The sequence below is a fragment of the Myxocyprinus asiaticus genome, chromosome 27 (assembly GCF_019703515.2).
Source record: "Myxocyprinus asiaticus isolate MX2 ecotype Aquarium Trade chromosome 27, UBuf_Myxa_2, whole genome shotgun sequence".
NCBI classification, from domain to species: Eukaryota; Metazoa; Chordata; class Actinopteri; order Cypriniformes; family Catostomidae; genus Myxocyprinus; species Myxocyprinus asiaticus.
In genome coordinates this window covers 45,160,955-45,180,675 of record NC_059370.1, presented here as the reverse complement: position 1 = coordinate 45,180,675, position 19,721 = coordinate 45,160,955, and the positions used below count along the sequence as shown (strand labels likewise).

General features: G+C 42.3%; 1 protein-coding gene across 2 annotated transcripts in view; it reads left to right on the top strand.

The window, feature by feature from the left end:
- Positions 1-17,066, top strand: part of LOC127418065 (ankyrin repeat domain-containing protein 50-like) — a 32,004-nt gene extending 14,938 nt beyond the window's left edge. Inside the window, exons 4-5 of one of the 2 annotated variants that reach the window (XM_051658424.1) lie at positions 10,725-13,823; positions 14,825-17,066. In XM_051658424.1, coding sequence (XP_051514384.1) covers positions 10,725-13,823; positions 14,825-14,949 — 3,224 coding nt within the window. In that variant the 3' untranslated portion in view covers positions 14,950-17,066. Of the gene's footprint in view, positions 1-10,724; positions 14,261-14,824 lie in introns of both variants that reach the window. The other variant, XM_051658422.1, reaches the window with a different exon arrangement.
- The last annotated feature ends 2,655 nt before the right edge of the window (positions 17,067-19,721 follow it).

Below are 19,721 nucleotides of genomic sequence, written 5' to 3'. Positions count from 1 at the left end.
CGCGCATCTTATCACGTGGCTTGTTGAGCGCGTTGCCACGGAGACGTAGCGCATGTGGAGGCTTCACGCCATCCACCGCGGCATCCACACACAACTCACCACGCGCCCCACCGAGAACGAACCACATTATAGCGACCACGAGGAGGTTACCCCATGTAACTCTGCCCTCCCTAGCAACCGGGCCAATTTGGTTGCTTAGGAGACCTGGCAGGAGTCACTCAGCACGCCCTGGATTCAAACTAGCGAACTAGCAAACTCCAGGGGTGGTTGAACATAGTGCATTGTTAAAGGAATGGCGTATTCACAATGTGAGATACGCATTTAGCGTGCAACTCAAGTCAAGTGCACACCTAATGACTCAGCATAGTGTTTTGTATTCGACTGAAATTCCTACACAAACCCATGATTCATGATAACATGTCAACAAACAACATGAAAGGGTTCGTGCACGTTCATGCGCTCTATCTAAAAGTCAAGCTCTGTTGTGCATTCGCTTCATTGCAGATTTAAGTTATGTTGTTGATTATAGCTGATTAAGCTTATATATACAGCACTGTGCAAAAGTCTTTCAAAAAAACTTTAGTTTTAAGATGGTTATTTGTATCTTTAGCTTTAGTGTGTTAATAGGAAATGTAAATTTTAGACTCTCAAACATTCCTTTTGCAAATAGAATAGAATAGAAGAACAACAGATGGCATGGTTCCCACACAGCCCCCCACTGAACAACGAGTCAGTCTGGGATTAAGTCAGGTCATTTTTATTTGTATAGCGCTTTTCACAACACACATCGTTTCAAAGCAGCTTTACAGAAGATCATGTGTTAACAGAAAATGAAACTGTAATATCTATAAAGTCTTAAAGTCATCATTGTGTAGTTTGATTAAATATGATTGTAAATTGAGTATAAAAATAAGTAATTAAATAATTTTTGTATTTATAACCCCAGTGAGCAAGCTGAAGGTGACTGTGGCAAGGAACACAAAACTCCATAAGATTTTGGTTAATGGAGAAAAATAACCTTGAGAGAAACCAGACTCACTGTGGGGGCCAGTTCCCCTCGGACTAACATCATGAATATAATGACAATATTAGTTATTTATGTGCAGTGCAAGTCATGGTTTAAATGATTAAACTAAGTAAGTGTTAAGGGTCAGTGTTTAAACAGATTTAGTATGAACTGTAAGATTAATGACTAATGTCTTTGAAGTTCATCCTGGATTAACTGCAGAAGTTCACATTGATGCATTGTCTTTGTTAGTTGGCTGATGAAGGCTTTTGTTGGCAATTAATTGATAGTCTGTGTATTCCATTATAAGAGTGTAGTCCATCAATAGACAAAGGTGATGCAGGCAGAGATCAATGAGGTGCATCTCAGTTCAACCTGCAGGTCATTTCGGTGAGGTTCGGTGGGGTCTATCTTAAGTCTAAGGTTGAGGCAGTGGCGTATGAAGTACCCGATGTCTTACAGTTGGAGTTGGCATCAGTTCATCCTCTGAAGTCCATCGTAATAGACTGAAGTGATGTTTGGTTGGCACCGGCAGCATTTAGTCCTCATCACTCAGAGACACATAGCAGTGGAGTCCGACACCAAGCAGGAACAGAGCTGGATCTGGCCAGTTCTGGTAACCTCAGAATCTGAATCCCGAGGTTGAGACAGGGAAACAAATAGAATAATATTAGCATAGATGCCATTCAATTTTATGCAGAGTTATAGAGCAGGATAAATGTTTCTGAGAAATGTTTCTGGTTCCGGCAGACCTAACAAAATTAGCCTAATTGTGAGTTGAAGGATAAATGAGGTGTATGTCTGGCTAAATAGATGAGTCTTTAGTCTCGACTGAAACTGAGTGTGTTTGCGTCCCGAACAGTGTTAGGGAGACTATTCCATAGTTTAGGAGCCAAATAGGAAAAGGATCTACCTCCTTTTGTGGATTTTGATATTCTAGGAACTATTAACAGGCCAGAATTTTGTGATCGTAATGAACGTGATGGAATATAGTGTGTCAGAAGGTCACTTAAGTACTGTGGAACTAGACCATTCAAAGCTTTGTATGTAGTTAACAGAATTTAAAAATGAAAAATGGGGCTAATATGATCATATTTCTTGGTTCTAGTCAGCACTCTGGCTGCTGCATTTTGAACCAATTGAAGTTTATTTATTGATCTTGCTGGACATCCTCTAAATAAAAATGTCCTAGTAGGAATGCACATATCCTCACAGAAACTGATATATGATGTAACCGTATCTGTGAGCTCGTCCAGGTCTGTGGCTACAGCCTCAAAAACACTCCAATCAGTGCAGTCAAAGCAGGCTTGTAGTTCCAGCTCTGCTTCATTGGTAATGAATCGGTCATAATTTTGCCTGACTTTTTCCGGACTGGCGGTAAAAATTACAGCGTGATTACCTACCATGAAACGGTCTGTAAAAATTACCCCTGGTAATAATAATCCAGTGCGAATTAATAAAAAGCCTGCACTTTCCAGCCCTTGTGCCTTTTAAATATTAAATATTTACCCATGTAAAAGAGAAACAAGCAGTTTGATTAATTTGAGCAGAGTGTGTGCGGAAATTATGTTGAGCCCCGCGTTTCGGAACATAAAGGGATTGTCCATATTTTTAATTCAGGAGTGAAATATAACATTACAGGCTTGATAATGTCTCCAGTTCTGTTGTATTTAGCCAATCCATTTCTTCTTATAATCACAGATACATGTGATCATGTTTAATATGTCCTGCATAATTAATCAGCACAGTATACATTTTCTAAATAGGTCAGTTACGCTTGACAGCATTGTGTAAATGCTGTAGACACACCCATATATGTGATTTCTAAAGACATTGCTTATCCCGTGCATGCAAATTGACGGTAAATATTACAGATGTCCGCAGTAATAATTAGCCTACTTTATGGACATAAGTCAGGAAAATGAATCCCGTCCGAATAGGGCTTTAGCCATAAGCCGTGCTTACCGTGGCAGCAGAGAAAAGTTGCTGTCGCCTTTTTCTGCATAATTAATTACATGCAATTTTGCCTACTTTTGAAAATATGAAATGGTACAAGGCCATTCAGAACCTGAGGGTGAACCGTGGCGTTCATAAGTGAAAACGATTTGCTGGTCTTATTGCACGTGATTCACTGGCGCTTGTTTTGATTGAGACGTTAGATATCCGTTAGTACACCTGTGCACACACCAGTGTTGTGTGTTTACACATGTACCCGACCTTACACGTCATGTGCACACTGACTCATTAACACGGTTGACCGTTATTGTTGTTTGGGTGTGAGGGGCAGATCTCCGTGACCCTGGGTGGGCGAGCTCGGCTGTTCCCATGGTGACGGGGGCTTCTGGGTCAAAGGGTAATCTGTGGGAAATAGTGCAGAACCTTCATGTGTTCACTGCTGTAGGGAACTCAAGCAAACACGACTTTAAAAAGAGTTTGTTCAAGTTGTAAAATTGTCTCTAACTTTCCACAGATGCGGTTAGTAAGTGATTTAATCACAGTAAAATCATGTTAACACACATATTGTTTAGGTCATGTGTCTATACTTTTGAAACAGTGAGTATTTTAATCTTTACAGATTGACCCCATTGACTTCCATTGTAAGTGTCTCACTGGAACACCGATTAATCAACATTGTCACAAATGCTGTCGATTGAGCTGAACTTGTATTGAACCTGAAATATTTGTTTAATGACACCATGCAAATAGTTCCAAAGAGCCTGTTGTGTTATTCAATGGAAGCAAGAAAATCTGATCGTCAGTACAAAGAGTTCACATGATCACTGTCACTAATTTACTTACATGTAGTAAATGGTAAGGTAAATGTTGAGATTTCACTCAGCAGTTATTGAGTAGTATAGTGGTGAAGAAGTTCAGCAGCGAGATCCTTTCACTGCGTGTTGAGAGTAAAAGTTTGGTTTGACTCGTTCCGTGTAATCTGTGTCTAAAGACGAGATCCACACAATCCATTTGTCTTTGAATAATGTCTCCTTTTAAACCCTTTTCTTTACAGTCGGTTTTGAGTAAAAACAACAAAAACAGAAAATTCTAATCTGACTCTAATCTCGTTAAAATGCGCTCAAACAAAACTCTTCTGTGACGCTCGCTGAACCTACTCTATTCTTAAAGAGACGGTGCCATTTTAAAAGTTGGTGACATCAGTGGTCACCAATTAGCGGACTGCGGTCCGGCCCCCGGATTTGTTCCATCCAGACTGCGAGACATCATGACAAAAGTTGCCCCATCTCACCGTTTCTACACTTTAGGTTAGCAGCATGACAAAACAACAGAGCTGTGTACACCACATGTGCTAGTGGTAATATATATGCGAGGTAGGGTTATGTACAGTTATTTAATTAAAAATGTGAATTTACATAGGTACATGAGATATTTATTTACATTATTGCACTATGGGGGAGTCCTGATACAGTTTAATTGTTCATGTGGAAAATGGCCTGAGGGTAAAATCTGTTCTTGTGCCTGGATGTCCTGTCGCTCAATGCTTTGTAGCGCCGGCAAGAGGGCAACAGTTCCAAGATAGAGTGGGCAGGGTGTGTTGGGTCCAGTGTGATTCTACCTGCACATGTTTCCTCACTCTGGAGATGTACATGTCTTGGAGGGTGGACAGGGGGGCACCAATAATCCTCTCAGCATTCCTGACTGTCCGTTGTAGTTTCCTTCTGTCTGATTAGGTGGCTGAACCAAACCAGACAGTTAAAGATGTACACAGGACAGACTCAATAACGGCCGAGTAGAACTGTGTCAGGTTGAACTTTCTCAGCTGGCAAATGAAGTACAACTTCTGCTGAGCCTTCATCACAATGGAGTCTATGTGGGTGTCCCACTTCAGGTCCTGAGAGATGGTAGAGCCCAGGAACCGGAGTGACAGGGAGAAGAGTAGTGGAGAGAGAACACATCCCTCATGAGCACCAGTGCTAATAGTGAGGGTCCCAGATGTGAGTTTACCCAGACTCACTAGCTGCTGCCTATCTGTCAGAAAGCTGGTGACCCATCGACAGATTGGGGTGGGCATGGAGAGCTGGGTCAGTTTGGTTGAGAGAAGATCAGGCATGAAGGTATTGAAGGCTGAACTGAAGTCCACAAATAGGATCCTTGCATCCAGGTCTGTCGAGGTGTTGCAGGATATAATCCAGTCCCATATTGATAGCATCATCCACAGACCTGTTTGCTCGGTAAGCAAACTTAAGGGGGTCCAGTAGGGGTCCAGTGATGTCTTTCAGGTAGGCCAAAACCAGTCTTTCAAATGACTTCATGACCACAGAATTGAGCGTGACAGGTCTGTAGTCATTAAGTCCTGTGATTTTGGGTTTCTTTGGGACAGGGATGATGGTGGAGCATTTGAAGCAGCAGGGAACTTCACACTGCTCCAGTGATCCATCGAAGATCTGTGTGAAGATTGGGGCCAGTTGGTCAGCGCAGACTTTCAAACAGGCAGGTTTTTGTTTCCGAATGACCCAGCACACATCCTCCTCGCAGATCATTAGTGCAGATTGAGTAGCATGAGGAGAGGGTTCCAGAAGGTGTTGGTGTGTGTCAGATCAGAGTGGGTATGGGGTGTGAGACTGGGCTTTTTAAACCTGCAATAAAACACATTCAGTTCATCAGCCATTAGTTGACTTTCTATAGAGTGTGGGGTAGGTGTCTTGTACTTGGTGATGCTTTTCAGGCCTTTCCACACTGATGCAGGATCGTTGGCTGAAAACTGTTTTTTCAGCTTTTCAAAGTAACTTCTTTTAGCCACAGTCAGTGTGTTCCTGGCCTGGTTGTACAATATTTTATCCCAACTTCTCTAAGCATCCACTTTAGCATGACGAAGCTGTCTGAGTTTTCCTGTAAACCATGGTTTATCATTATTGAATGATAAAAATGTCCTTGTAGGAATGCACATATCCTCACAGAAACTGATATATGATGTAACACGTATCTGTGAGCTCGTCCAGGTCTGTGGCTGCAGCCTCAAAAACACTCCAATCAGTGCAGTCAAAGCAGGCTTGTAGTTCCAGCTCTGCTTCATTGGTCCATCTCTTTACAGTCCTTACTACAGGCTTAGCTGAATTTAGTTTCTGCTTATAGGTTGGAAGAAGATGAACCAGACAGTGATCAGAGAGTCCTAAAGCTGCACGTGGGACAGAGCGATATGCATCCTTTACAGTGGTGTAGCAGTGGTCCAGTATATTTCTCTGGTGGGGCATGTGATGTGTTGTTTGTGTTTTGGCAGTTCACGGGTGAGGTTAGCCTTATTAAAATCTCCCAGAATAATAAATGAGTCCGGGTGTGGTTGCTTATTGTCTGTGATGTGATCAGCCAGTTGTTGCAACGTTGCATTCATGCACGCTTGTGGCGGGATATAAACACTCACTAGAATGAACGAGGAAAACTGCTGCGGTGAGTAGAAAGGCTTACAGTTGATGTAGAGTGCTTCTAAATTAGGACAGCACATCTTCAACGCTGTTACATCAGTACAGCAACATCCGTTGATGTAAAAGCATATTCCACCACCTCTTGTTTTCCCCGATGATTCTGCAGCGCAATCTACTCTGAACAGCTGGAAGCCCGGCAGATGAAACGCGCTGTCCGGGATGGCTTCATTCAGTGAGGTTTCCGTGAAACACAGAGCAGCGGAGTTAGAAAAGTCCTTATTTGCTTGAGTGATGCAAATGGCATTTTCTGACAGTGTTCATGTGCATAGTGGATAATACTGTACTTTCATCATATTTACATTATCAACCGGAATGAAATGAAATGACTGAATACATGACTAGCAGAATAGCAAGTCTTTCTCTCTCTCAACTCTCTATGGCAGAGGACATGTCTGTACAGGATTTCTGTTTGTATATAATAATTTTCAGTATCTGTCTCTCTCTCTCTCTCTCTCTCTGAGCGACCCGGACCTCTGACTCAAGACTTTTGTGTGTAATCTGAAAAGCATGTTCTGATCAAAACACACACACTTGAGCTTTGAATTGGGCAGCTTGTGTTCGGGAAGTGTATTTTTGGGAATCTTTGCTCTCTTTGGTAAGAGCTCAACTCTTATAATTACAAACATGGAGCAGACATTTGAATATGTAGTGTGGTTGAGGACGAGATGTTTCATTCATGCAAAACACTCGCCGCATGTACAGAGAGCGAGTTAAAATAGCCCCTCATCCACAGAACACACATGTGCTGCTTGAAGATTTCATGCTCACATCTTTATTTCGGACAGACTGGAGGGACCTAATCAACCCCAGATGATCAGAGACGACCAGAGGAACCAAGAATTTATTTCTCAGAGGTTTTTCCTTCATAGCTCAATGAATGTGGATAGCAGAGCTCAGATCATTTGATCATTTGCTCAGAATTTGATGAGCACTGTTTGAATTCATACTGAGATCTGACTTTTCATTACAGACTTTGGTATCTTGGCAAATCTGAGCACAGTTTGAGACATTGTTGAGATCTCTTCTGAAACTCTAGAGGAGACACGTGTGAGATTACTGGAGTCTTTTTTTTTTTTTCTTTTCTGGAGAGACATATGAGAAACAGGAGACTTGAGCAATAATCTCCATTTGTTCTCCATTTAATCTTATTGCTGTCCATTAGAAACTCTTGAGATATTACACACAAACTCACACTTTCCCACACGAAAGCACACCTGTCTGTCATTCTGTCAAATGATAGATGAAGTCGCTTATAGTAGAAGATCCAGTTTCCTCCCCAGCAGCCTGCAGCATCTTCTGAGCTCCGCTATGAATATAACAGCAGTGTGTCGGCAGTGGAGGGTCGCTGTTAGACGGCTTTATCAGCAGGTGTTGAGGAGTTCATGACCTGCTATTTTAATGGGACTAACGTAATTTAAGAAGACCTGTGCTTCTCGACCCAGCAGCACAAATTCACAACTAACATATCCAAATGTCTCGAACCCTCTCCTGGATTTGGTGGGGGGGTTGGAGCAGGAGCAGGAACCTTTTTGGTGATGACATCATTACGTGGGCCACAAAAAGATGGTCTGTGTTACTCAACAGACCCACGGTTCTAGAGCATGGTTAGGTTTTGCTGTGAAACATTCTGACATTTTTAGTTTCAGAGCTGGCCCACGTCAACGTTGAGTGCCAAACTTTGAGTGTGTTTACACAGTGCTAATAACTACCAAAAATGTGCTTGTTCAAAAAATCTGACCATGCAAGAAAACCACATTTTCATGAGATTTAAAAGCCTTGGGTTTTTCCTCTGCTATTGATCTCAAAGCATGAGCAAGCATGCTTAAACATTATTTCGACCCAGCTACTGACATTACTAGTTCAAACTTGAAGACCAGCAGGATTTGGGCCAGTGCTTTGCCAATTTTCCACCACCGAACTGCCTTTTTCTTTGGCAGAAATATGTAGACTAGGGCCAGATTGGGCAGCGACACCCTGCACCATGCCACTGATTGAAGTAAAAACAACAGTTCATGTGTGTGGGAGGATTCTGAAAACAGAAGGAATGAGGTTTAGCTTGATACACAAACCCAAAGTCTTCGTCCTGATAGATCCAGGAACTTCAAATGAAATTTGACTGCTGTGCTTTTAGAAAAATAACTCTCACACATCTTGTACTTACTAGATGGACAGTAATTTGTAATCCTGTATTTTAAACTCTTTGAACTCTCCATCTCGTGGCAGTGTTCCAAACCAAACATCCCTTTAACCTACTTAAACAGATGAGTTAGTAACGTGCAGGCCCTCTGGCCAAATCACATATTTGGGTCATCTGTTCCACTGACCCACTTTTAGTCCCCCTAAAAGGCCTCTTCCTCTTTGAGCCTTTCTATTTCCTTCATGCGGACCCGCCGACACTCACGGCATGCAGACTGCTGTGTGTTTTGAATGGCTGGGGTGAAGGACTGGGTCACTCCGTTCAGAAATGAATGCTATACTGTGGCAGAAGTGATGAAAAATACCCCACTAATGACAAAAACAACCCTGAGACAGGTCGGGTCCTGGAGCAAGAAGATGGGGTTTTAACCCACTGGCACTGTAGGTGATATTTAGCCTCCTAGTTGGCATTGTGTAAATGTTGTTATTGTTGGGAGAATTTCTCAGAAGCATGTCCAAGTCGCATTTCATGAGACAAAAATTGGAAATGATAATTTGCAGAAAGAAAATTAAGATTTTTTACGTTGTGACACTATGCAAAAAAATATTGTTCTAAATATAGGCTTATAAAATATTTTCTTTAAGCAAAGTATAACATATTTATTTCTTTTATTTTTGGGGTTAAGTAGACCCAGACATGTTATTTAGAGGTTTTGTGAGATTCACCCATATTAACAGGTTAGTGAAAGCCAATGACATGAGAGAAGAAAAAGAAAGATTGTGTGGAAGGTGGGATGTTTTTCCACAGGTGTGCCTCTGTTGTCATTCATGCTCTGGTTTAAATTTCACACAGGTTTTATTTGGGAAAGCTCAGCTGTTGACTGCAGCCTCAGGCCTGAAGCATTAAAGACAAAGAAAATAACTGAGTCCTTTCAGAAAGACAGCCGTTATATAATCTCATACAAAGGGGTTTTGTGAACTTTTCATACTCTATGGGGTCAGCAAGGAAAGATGTAATCAGTATTCTGTGTTTTTGTTGCTGGTTTGTCTTTTTGTGAAACTCTGACATTTTGGAGGGGGGATTGGTTTGAAAAGTGTATTGTATTTATTTTTGTTTGTTATAAATACTCTGTTTTCAGACAGGAAATTGATCTATTTTTATTCTGTTTCCCACTGAAATTTAAATTGTTTGAGCAAGTGGCCAATTAAATTAAAGGGAAATAATGTTTTGCTGCTCTCCCACCAGTGGTGGCTACAGAAACATTAAGACATATGTGAATGACCTTAGAGGAGTTCATGGTCTTTCCTTTCCTTTGACCTCAGTGAGACTGAGTCCATGGGAACTGAAAAAAAAAATAAATAAAAAAAAAATAAATCTGTACATAAATGCTTGTTCTGCCCTTTGGGCCCCTGTTAAGCAGGAATGCTGCCCCAGATAAAACTATGGAATTTGCAGTTATCTGAAACGGAACGCCAAAGCTGTTGACATCTGTTGGCATAAGTGCTTGTTTGTAAAACCCTTGGTTCTGCCTTGCTTTATTCAGAAAATGTCTGAATTTGCCTCATGTTGTGTGAAGTTGCAGATGTGGCCTAGTTCTGCCACAGGAACCATTACGTGTCTTGTTTATTTTCTAGCCAAAAAAAATTCCAGTCATCTTTCCTGCAGGAAAAGTGCATTTATCTGTCACTGCTGGACTGGCGCTGTTTTGTATCTTGTACGTGATTTTGATGTTTACTGTGGTTTTGTATATTTGACCATATATATTTCTACTGCACACCTAATTTGTTTATCTTTGATGAAGACATGTCAGACTGTAATAGCTGGTTTGCCAAATATCAAATGTCCCAGTTAGCCAGGGTAAATGCTATGTCATTATCTACAGTTCGTCTCATGTTCTCAAGCTAATGCTCATAGCCATCGAGCATTAGCTTGAGAACATGAGACAAATTATATCAAGGAACTACAATGTTTTCATACTAAAGCAACTGATAGCAACTTTTTAGATTTTGTACTTCAATGTTTCTTCATGTAGACATGTCATATGTAAACCTCAGTGTTATCAAATGTGATCACTAGCAATCATCTGCTTTGACTGTATTGACAGTCCAATACTAATCACCTGTTGTTTCTCTCTTTCTCATAGGTTTCCGAAAGATCAGCCTGGATGACCTACGGAAGGCCTACATTGTAAAAGATGTGCAACAGTACATCCTCCACCGGCTAGACCAAGAGGAGATGCTACGGCAACACCTCACCAAGGAGACAGCAGAGATGCTGAACCAGCTTCACATCAAAAGCAGCGGCTGTTTCCTGTACCTTGAGCGTGTTCTCGACGGAGTGGTTGAGAACTTTATCATGCTCCGGGAAATTCGAGACATCCCCGGAACGCTGAATGGACTCTACCTTTGGCTCTGCCAGAGACTGTTTGTCAGAAAGCAGTTTGCCAAAGTCCAACCCATCCTAAACGTGATTCTGGCTGCCTGCAAACCACTGACTGTCAGGGAGCTTTATCATGCCGTCTGGACTAAAAGCATGACTCTGACGATGGAGGACTTTCAGAAGAAGATGGATATTCTTTCCAAGCTCCTAGTTGATGGACTTGGCAGCACTAAGATCTTGTTTCACTACAGCTTTGCTGAATGGCTCCTGGATGTTAAACACTGCACACAAAAATACCTTTGCAATGCGGCTGAAGGGCATCGAATGATGGCTATGAGTTACACATGCAGAGCGAAGCAGCTGAAACCTCTGGAGGTGCAGGAGTTTGCCTACCACCTGATCAACTCTAACCTGCAGATGGAGCCATTTAATCTTGCCCTTTGGATGGTATGGAATGGTACACCTGCAAAAGACTCCCTGTCCACATCAATACCAAAAGAACAGGAGGTACTCCAGCTGCTGGTCAAAGCTGGAGCTCATGTAAACAATGAAGATGAACATGCTTCATGCATAGTGCAACAAGCCCTGGAACGTGAGGACTCTATTCAAACTCTGCTAGATAATGGGGCATCTGTTAACCAAACTGACTCCAGTGGTAGAACTCTGTTAGCCAATGCTGCATACAGCGGCAATCTGGATGTTGTGAACCTACTTATCTCCAGGAGAGTCAACATGGAGTTAGAGGACAACCACGGACAGACTGCACTTACTCTTGCAGCTAGACAGGGCCACACCAAGGTGGTCAACTGTCTCATTGGGTGTGATGCTAACATCAACCACACAGACCATGACGGCTGGACTGCCCTTAGGTCTGCAGCCTGGGGAGGTCACTCAGAGGTTGTGTCTGCACTCTTGTATGCAGGTGCTAAGGTGGACTGTGCAGACGCAGACAGTAGGACCGCCCTGAGAGCTGCTGCCTGGGGAGGCCATGAGGATATTGTTCTCAACCTTCTTCAACATGGAGCCGAAGTCAACAAGGCAGATAATGAAGGACGAACTGCACTAATCGCTGCTGCATATATGGGGCACCGAGAGATTGTGGAGCATCTATTGGATCATGGAGCTGAGGTCAACCATGAGGACGTGGATGGCAGAACGGCGCTCTCCGTTGCAGCTCTTTGCGTGCCAGCCAGCAAGGGTCACGCCTCCGTTGTAAGTCTACTAATCGACCGTGGAGCGGAGGTTGACCACTGTGACAAAGACTGTATGACCCCGCTTCTGGTTGCCGCCTATGAAGGCCATGTGGATGTGGTAGATCTGCTTCTAGAAGGAGGTGCAGATGTTGATCACACTGATAACAATGGGAGAACACCTCTGCTCGCTGCAGCATCCATGGGACATGCTTCTGTTGTCAATACTCTGCTGTTCTGGGGTGCAGCAGTTGACAGTATTGACAGTGAAGGCAGAACTGTGTTGAGCATTGCATCTGCACAGGGGAATGTGGAGGTTGTCCGAACTCTGCTGGACAGAGGACTGGATGAGAACCACAGAGATGATGCAGGCTGGACACCACTACATATGGCTGCTTTTGAGGGACACAGACAAATATGTGATGCTCTCATTGAACAAGGTGCCCCCTGCACAGAGGTTGATAATGATGGACGTATCCCATTGATTCTGGCTGCTCAAGAGGGCCATTACGACTGTGTGCACATCCTTCTAGAGAATAAGTCCTGTATCGACCAGAGAGGTTACGATGGTAGAAATGCTCTCAGAGTTGCAGCGCTTGAGGGACACAGAGATATTGTGGAGTTGTTGCTGAGTCATGGGGCAGATATTGACTTCAAGGATGCAGACGGTCGTCCAACACTTTACATCCTGGCACTTGAGAATCAGCTGGCCATGGCAGAGTACTTTCTTGAAAATGGAGCAAATGTAGAGGCCAGTGATATGGATGGAAGAACAGCCCTACATGTGTCGTGTTGGCAGGGCCATGTCGAGATGGTCCGACTGCTGATTAACTACCATGCAAATGTGAACTCATGTGATAATGAAAAGCGATCGGCCCTCCAATCAGCGGCTTGGCAGGGGCACACAAAGGTTGTTCAGATCTTGATTGACAACAGCACTGTTGTAGATCACATGTGCAACCAGGGTGCTACTGCTCTTGGCATTGCAGCTCAGGAGGGGCACATCGATGTGGTCCAGATTCTTCTAGAACATGGTGCAGATCCTAATCACGCTGATCAGTTTGGTCGCACTGCCATGAGAGTGGCAGCCAAAGGTGGTCACACTTCCATCATTAAACTCTTGGAGAAATATGGCGCCACAAGTTTCAATGGCTGTAACCCGTCCCCCATCCACACCATGGAGCAACAAACACCAGTATCAGTTGCTAGGAAAGTTCAATCACCTACTATAAAGTCCAGCAGCTCTGGAAGCACAGGAGCTGGAGAAGTGCATTCTACGGATCGGGTACAATCCAATGGACCCGTTCACCCGTTCAGCTCCCCATCAGGGTCTCCAGACTCAACCGTAGACCGACAGAAGTCCTCGCTGTCCAACAACTCACTCAAAAGTTCAAAAAACTCTTCCCTGAGGACCACCTCATCCACCGCAACAGCCCAGACTGTTCCCATTGACAGCGTCCATGCCCTCTCCTTCATTGAGCAGATCCAGCAGCATTCACTGCCTCGCAGTCGCAGTCGGCAATCTATCGTTTCTCCATCCTCCACCACCAGGTCCATCGGCACTCAGCCTGGCTCTCCGACCACCGAGTTTGACTGGAGCCAGGAAAAGCCAGGCCTCAAATCCACCAAAGCATCCAAGAACGGCAACAACTGCTCCAACAAAGGAAAATCTGGTAAGAAGTCCAAGAACAGCTTTCATTCACAGGGTCAAATAGTGGAGTATGAGCTGACTCAGTTTGATAAAAGGCTTGTGCTTAATAAGCCAGTGTCCAGTATTGCTGTGAAGGACCCTCAGAGTAAGATCATGGTGGGCAGATCTGGTGCTCTAGATTCTAGCCAATCACACGAGCAGTTTTACATTCAGCCACAGAGCTGTGCAGAGAAGAAGAGGAATGGAATCATGACCAACCCCAACTATCACCTGCAGGGAAACCAGGTTTTTTTTGGGAGAGTATCAGTCCCCAGAACTGTTTCCAGTAGGGGACATCAGGACCTACTGGACAATTACCCAATAGGGGATACAGAATTAAGCCTTAAACAAGCCCTACAGCTCCAGATTGAAGGATCAGAACTTGGGATAAACTGCAAAAAAGAAACGCCATTATAACTGGTGGGTGTTTGAATTGTCTAAAATTTCCCTGCATGCCGTTCCGTCTCATGTATGGTCGAGTGCTCTGCCTTTCAAAGTATTCTCTTTTTGACTGCATGCGCACTACGACTGCTTTGTACATTCAATGTGCACAGACGAGGATTGTCAAAGTGTCAGAACGTGTAGAACAACTGGGCTGCATGCGGACAGCAAGCAGTAAACCAAAGTATACTTTGGCCTTAATACAATTTATGGGTACATACATTTCAATTGGCAAAGGAGAGATTCTGTGGGTAAAAGCACATTTGTAACTAACTTGTATTGTGTTCCTAGATTGCTATGTAGATTTACAATGCATTAGGATTATTATACAATAGCTGTCATTTTGCTCTTTAATTTGCCTTTTTGAGATTGTGTGGCTTTTATCCAGTGTAACTGGCTTTCCCTTTTAAAAATCTTCTGTCATGATCATCAGTTGTGCCATCACAGGGCATAGCTATTGCAAAATTATTCATTCTTGGGGAAAATGGCATTGACATTTAATTGAATTAAATACTGACTCAAGTATTTTTTTTGCCATTTCAGATGTCTTGATCTTTATTTGCCATTCAGAAAGTGACTGTGCCAAAGCAAACGCTTTCATCTGCAAAAGAACTGAAGCCATTGTTCCACACTTTTCTGTGGAACATCTCATGATGAAAGGAACTTGAGAGAACCGAAGGGAAGGAGGTCGCCCAAGCGTGATGCAAACTAATACTTGTGCCTGTCTGCTCCAGCCTTCTCGTGTTGATCATAATGCACACAGACGCTTTTAATTTAATGCATTAATATTTAATTGGCAGTGGATGCACTTTCTTCCTTTTTTAAGAAAAAACTCAATTGTAATTGTTTTTTTTGTTTTTTTGCATTTTGGTGCTTTGTTTTTATCAGAGTTTGTTCAAAAAGAAATGTTTCTGTTTGTTTCATGTTTGTTTTGTCTTGGCCTGTATAAGTGCAAACTGGCAGCAATGTGCCACTGGAGTATGCTGTTTCCTCTGACAAACATCACAAACTTTCCACCATATTTTCGTTTTAAAACTCTGAATCTCTTCAGGCATAGTTCACCCAAAAATTAAAATTCTCTCCTCATTTATTCGCCCACAAGACATTCCCAACCTGTATGAATTTCTTTCTTCTGTGAAACACAAAAGATGCTAAGCAAAATGTCTGAGCTTCTGTTTTCCTTACCGTTTAAAATGGATGGTGAATTACATTCCCTAGCTCCTAAAGAGCAGCTTGAACATTCTGCCTAAGATCCACAGAGAAAAGTAAGTCATACATGTTTGGAATGACAGAAGGATGAGTTAATAATGGTAAAACTTTGTTGTGAACTATTTATTTAAACTCCATTTGTTGTTCAGTGTTCACATTCAATCTTAGTCTTAGTTTACTCTTACACGTTTTGTTTAAAAATTTTAAATTGTATTTTTTTTCTCCCCAATTTGGAATGCCCAATTCCCAATGCGCTCTAAGTCCTCGTGGTGGCGTAGTGGCTTTCCTCAATCCGGGTGGCGGAGGACGAATCTCAGACCATCAATCTGCGCATCTTATCACGTGGCTTGTTGAGCGCGTTACCGCGGAGACGTAGCACGTGTGGAGGCTTCACGCTATTCTCCGTGGCATCCATGCACAACTCGCCACGTGCCCCGCCGAGAGCGAGAACCACATTATAGCGACCACGAGGACGTTACCCCATGTGACTCTACCCTCCCTAGCAACCGGGCCAATTTGGTTGCTTAGGAGACCTGGCTGGAGTCACTCAGCACGCCCTGGGATTCGAACTCACGACTCCAGGTGTGATAGTCAGCGTCAATACTTGCTGAGATACCCAGACCCCACACGTTTTGTTTTTTAGAAAAAGCCGCCTCCATCCGTACCGTATTACTCATATCATGCTGCTATGTTTTGTTGATGCCTGCATTTGTTTTAAAAGGTCTTATTCTGTCATTTTAACTCATTATTTTGTATGTAGCATTATTGATGCCCTTAAAGAAGAGTTACTCTGGCTTTACCATGCTTCATTATTTAGTCCCTGTGGGACCTGTTTTGTTTGTTTAATTTTGTGTTCATCTATTTACATATTTAAATGACTGACTTGTATCTTTAACTGCAGAGTTTGGTGCTAAATGCAAAGTTCTCAGTGATGCAACATAATGGTAGTTTGTGTTGCAGTGCGAAAGCGGCGGACAGTGTCAGGGAGTTCAAATGTGTAGGTCAGCGACGGGTCATCATGCTTTTTACTCATGCCAAGCAGCAAACCGCAGTAATATTACGTTTTCAGGCTTGAGTTTGAAATGTATACTCTGCAAGCCAAAGTTAAAACACAGCGAGGACACAGGAAAAAAAAACATGGCCTTCTGAAGGCAGATCTCGTGTCCCTGAGCCGTGGCTCTCTGTGGGGGAGTGGGAGGAGTGGATTTCAGATATTGGTTTGCTATGAGAGACGAGACGCATAAAACCGTATTAGGTGTAACTGCATCAGAAAGCTTGTCCTCTGAAGAATTACAGACAGGCACTTTATAAAGCCTGGGACATCTCAGCACAGAGAGAATGAATGACTGAAGATGAAGACTGTATTCTGTAACGTCAAGCCGTCTGCTTTACTGACGTTTTGTTCATCTGTTTTGGTTCTTAGCCTGGAGTTCATTTCAAGAGGAGTTTGATTGTAAGAAGCTGACCATGTACATTAACAACTTTTGCATTTTGAAATTACATTTCCTGTATTATATTGAGCTGAATTTTCTGACATATTTAAGTGCTTAATAAACATATCTGCTTTTCTGCCAAAGCAATTCGTTATTTACTTTGACATTTCTTCTTAATTTGTGGTGTTTGCTAAGGCAAGCATCATTATTAGCATACTTGAGTTTAGTCTTTTGTAAAACCTTTGCACATGGGCATCACAGCTTCATTCAACACAAAGATTGTGACAAAAATAGAGATGGGAATCTCAAAAGAGTTTACTGATTTCGATTGCATTAACAATTCTTTTAATACTTTTGAGGAAGAAATATTTGGAAATAATCAATGTAGTTAATATTGGATTTACTGCCCTTAGCAGACTGTTATAACATATGAGATCATTTCATATTTTAACAGAACAGATTCTTGCGAAAGGTGTTCACACAAACTACTTCATTTTATATGTTCTTTATTTAAAATAAATAAATACCACCAGTTACAACAAATCTGTATCTTTAGTTACACATCATCAAATAAACAAGCATTGAGTAATCACTCTTATTTGAGTCTCATGAGCCTTAAGTAACCATTCATGGCTCATTTCGAGACAGAGACGTTTCGGTAAGATACCCCATCTTATAAGAACTGACTTATAAGAGTCGTTATTTTCCAGAATCGGATTGGTCTGATTGTGCTGTATGTTTTGTGTTGCAGATTAAGGAGCGATGTTGCAGTGCTGAGGAATGGTCATGCTGGAAACAGAGTATTTTAGTTCGGTGTTCCCTTTGGACTAAAATATACAGTTGAACTCAGAAGTTTACATACACTTAGGTTGAAGTCATTAAAACTCATTTTTTAACCACTCCACAGATTTAATATTAGCAAACTATAGTTTTGGCAAGTCGTTTAGGACATCTACTTTGTGCATGACGAGTAATTTTTCCAACAATTGTTTACTGACAGATTGTTTCACTTTTAATTGACTATATCACAATTCCAGTGGGTCAGAAGTTTACATACACTATGTTAACTGTGCCTTTAAGCAGCTTGGAAAATTCCAGAAAATGACGCCAGTTAGCTTCTGATAGGAGGTGTACTGAATTGGAGGTGTACCTGTGGATGTATTTTAAGGCCTACCTTCAAACTCAGTGCCTCTTTGCTTGACATCATGGGAAAATCAGCCAAGACCTCAGGGAAAAAAAAATTGTGGACCTCCACAAGTCTGGTTCATCCTTGGGAGCAATTTCCAAATGCCTGAAGGTACCACGTTTATCTGTACAAACAATAGTACGCAAGTATAAACACCATGGGACCATGCAGCCATCATACCGCTCAGGAAGGAGATGCATTCTGTCTCCTAGAGATGAATGTAGTTTGGTGGGAAAAGTGCAAATTAATCCCAGAACAACAGCAAAGGACCTTGTGAAGATGCTGGAGGAAACCGGTAGACAAGTATCTATATCCACAGTAAAACGAGTCCTATATCGACATAACCTGAAAGGCTGCTCAGCAAGGAAGAAGCCACTGCTCCAAAACCACCATAAAAAAGCCAGACTACAGTTTGCAAGTGCACATGGGGACAAAGATCTTACTTTTTGGAGAAATGTCCTCTGGTCTGATGAAACAAAAATTGAACTGTTTGGCCATAATGACCATCGTTATGTTTGGAGGGAAAAGGGTGAGGCTTGCAAGCCGAAGAACACCATCCCAACCGTGAAGCATGGGGGAGGCAGCATCATGTTGTGGGGGTGCTTTGCTGCAGGAGGGACTGGTGCACTTCACAAAATAGATGGCATCATGAGGAAGGAAAATTATGTTGATATATTGAAGCAACATCTCAAGACATCAGACAGGAAGTTAAAGCTCGGTCGCAAATGGGTCTTCCAAATGGACAATGACCGCAAGCATACCGCCAAAATTGTGGCAAAATGTCTTAAGGACAAAGTCAAGGTATTGGAGTGGCCATCACAAAGCCCTGACCTCAATCCGACTGAAAATTTGCACGTGTGAGCAAGGAGGCCTACAAACCTGACTCAGTTACACCAGTTCTGTCTGGAGGAATGGGCCAAAATTCCAGCAACTTATTGTGAGAAGCTTGTGGAAGGTTACCCAAAACATTTGACCCAAGTTAAACAATTTAAAGTAAATGCTACCAAATACTAACAAAGTGTATGTAAACTTCTGACCCACTGGGAATGTGATGAAAGAAATAAAAGCTGAAATAAATCATTCTCTCTACTATTATTCTGACATTTCACACTTAAAATAAAGTAGTGATCCTAACTGATCTAAGACAGGGAATGTTTTCTACGATTAAATGTCAGGAATTCTTTTTATTGTAATGCTGGATCTCTCACAGAAAGGAGCCAGTGATATCTCTAAGAGCTTGCACCCTTGAAATATCTCTTATCTGTTGTGTGTTCAGAATACGTGAGAAGATATCTCAGCAGAATCTTCTTCCACAGGTCACGCTTCAGCTACAGACATAAAGACATTCAAAGAAACACTAAAGACTGACTGACAGACTTGGGAATATTCGCATATTTTTCATGTTTGTGGTTTGTAGTGGCTGTCTTGCAGGCAGTTATATTTGCATTCAGGTTCACATTGTTGGGCCCTGTGTAAATTTGTGTCCATCTCATGTTGTTGCTGTGGTTTTCTGTGCAAATAATCACTGATTGAAACTCGTTTCCGTTTCGACATTTGGGTGTTAAAAAAAAAAGCAGTTTTGTTTAGCGAGCAAGTGAAATTAAATTTTGCT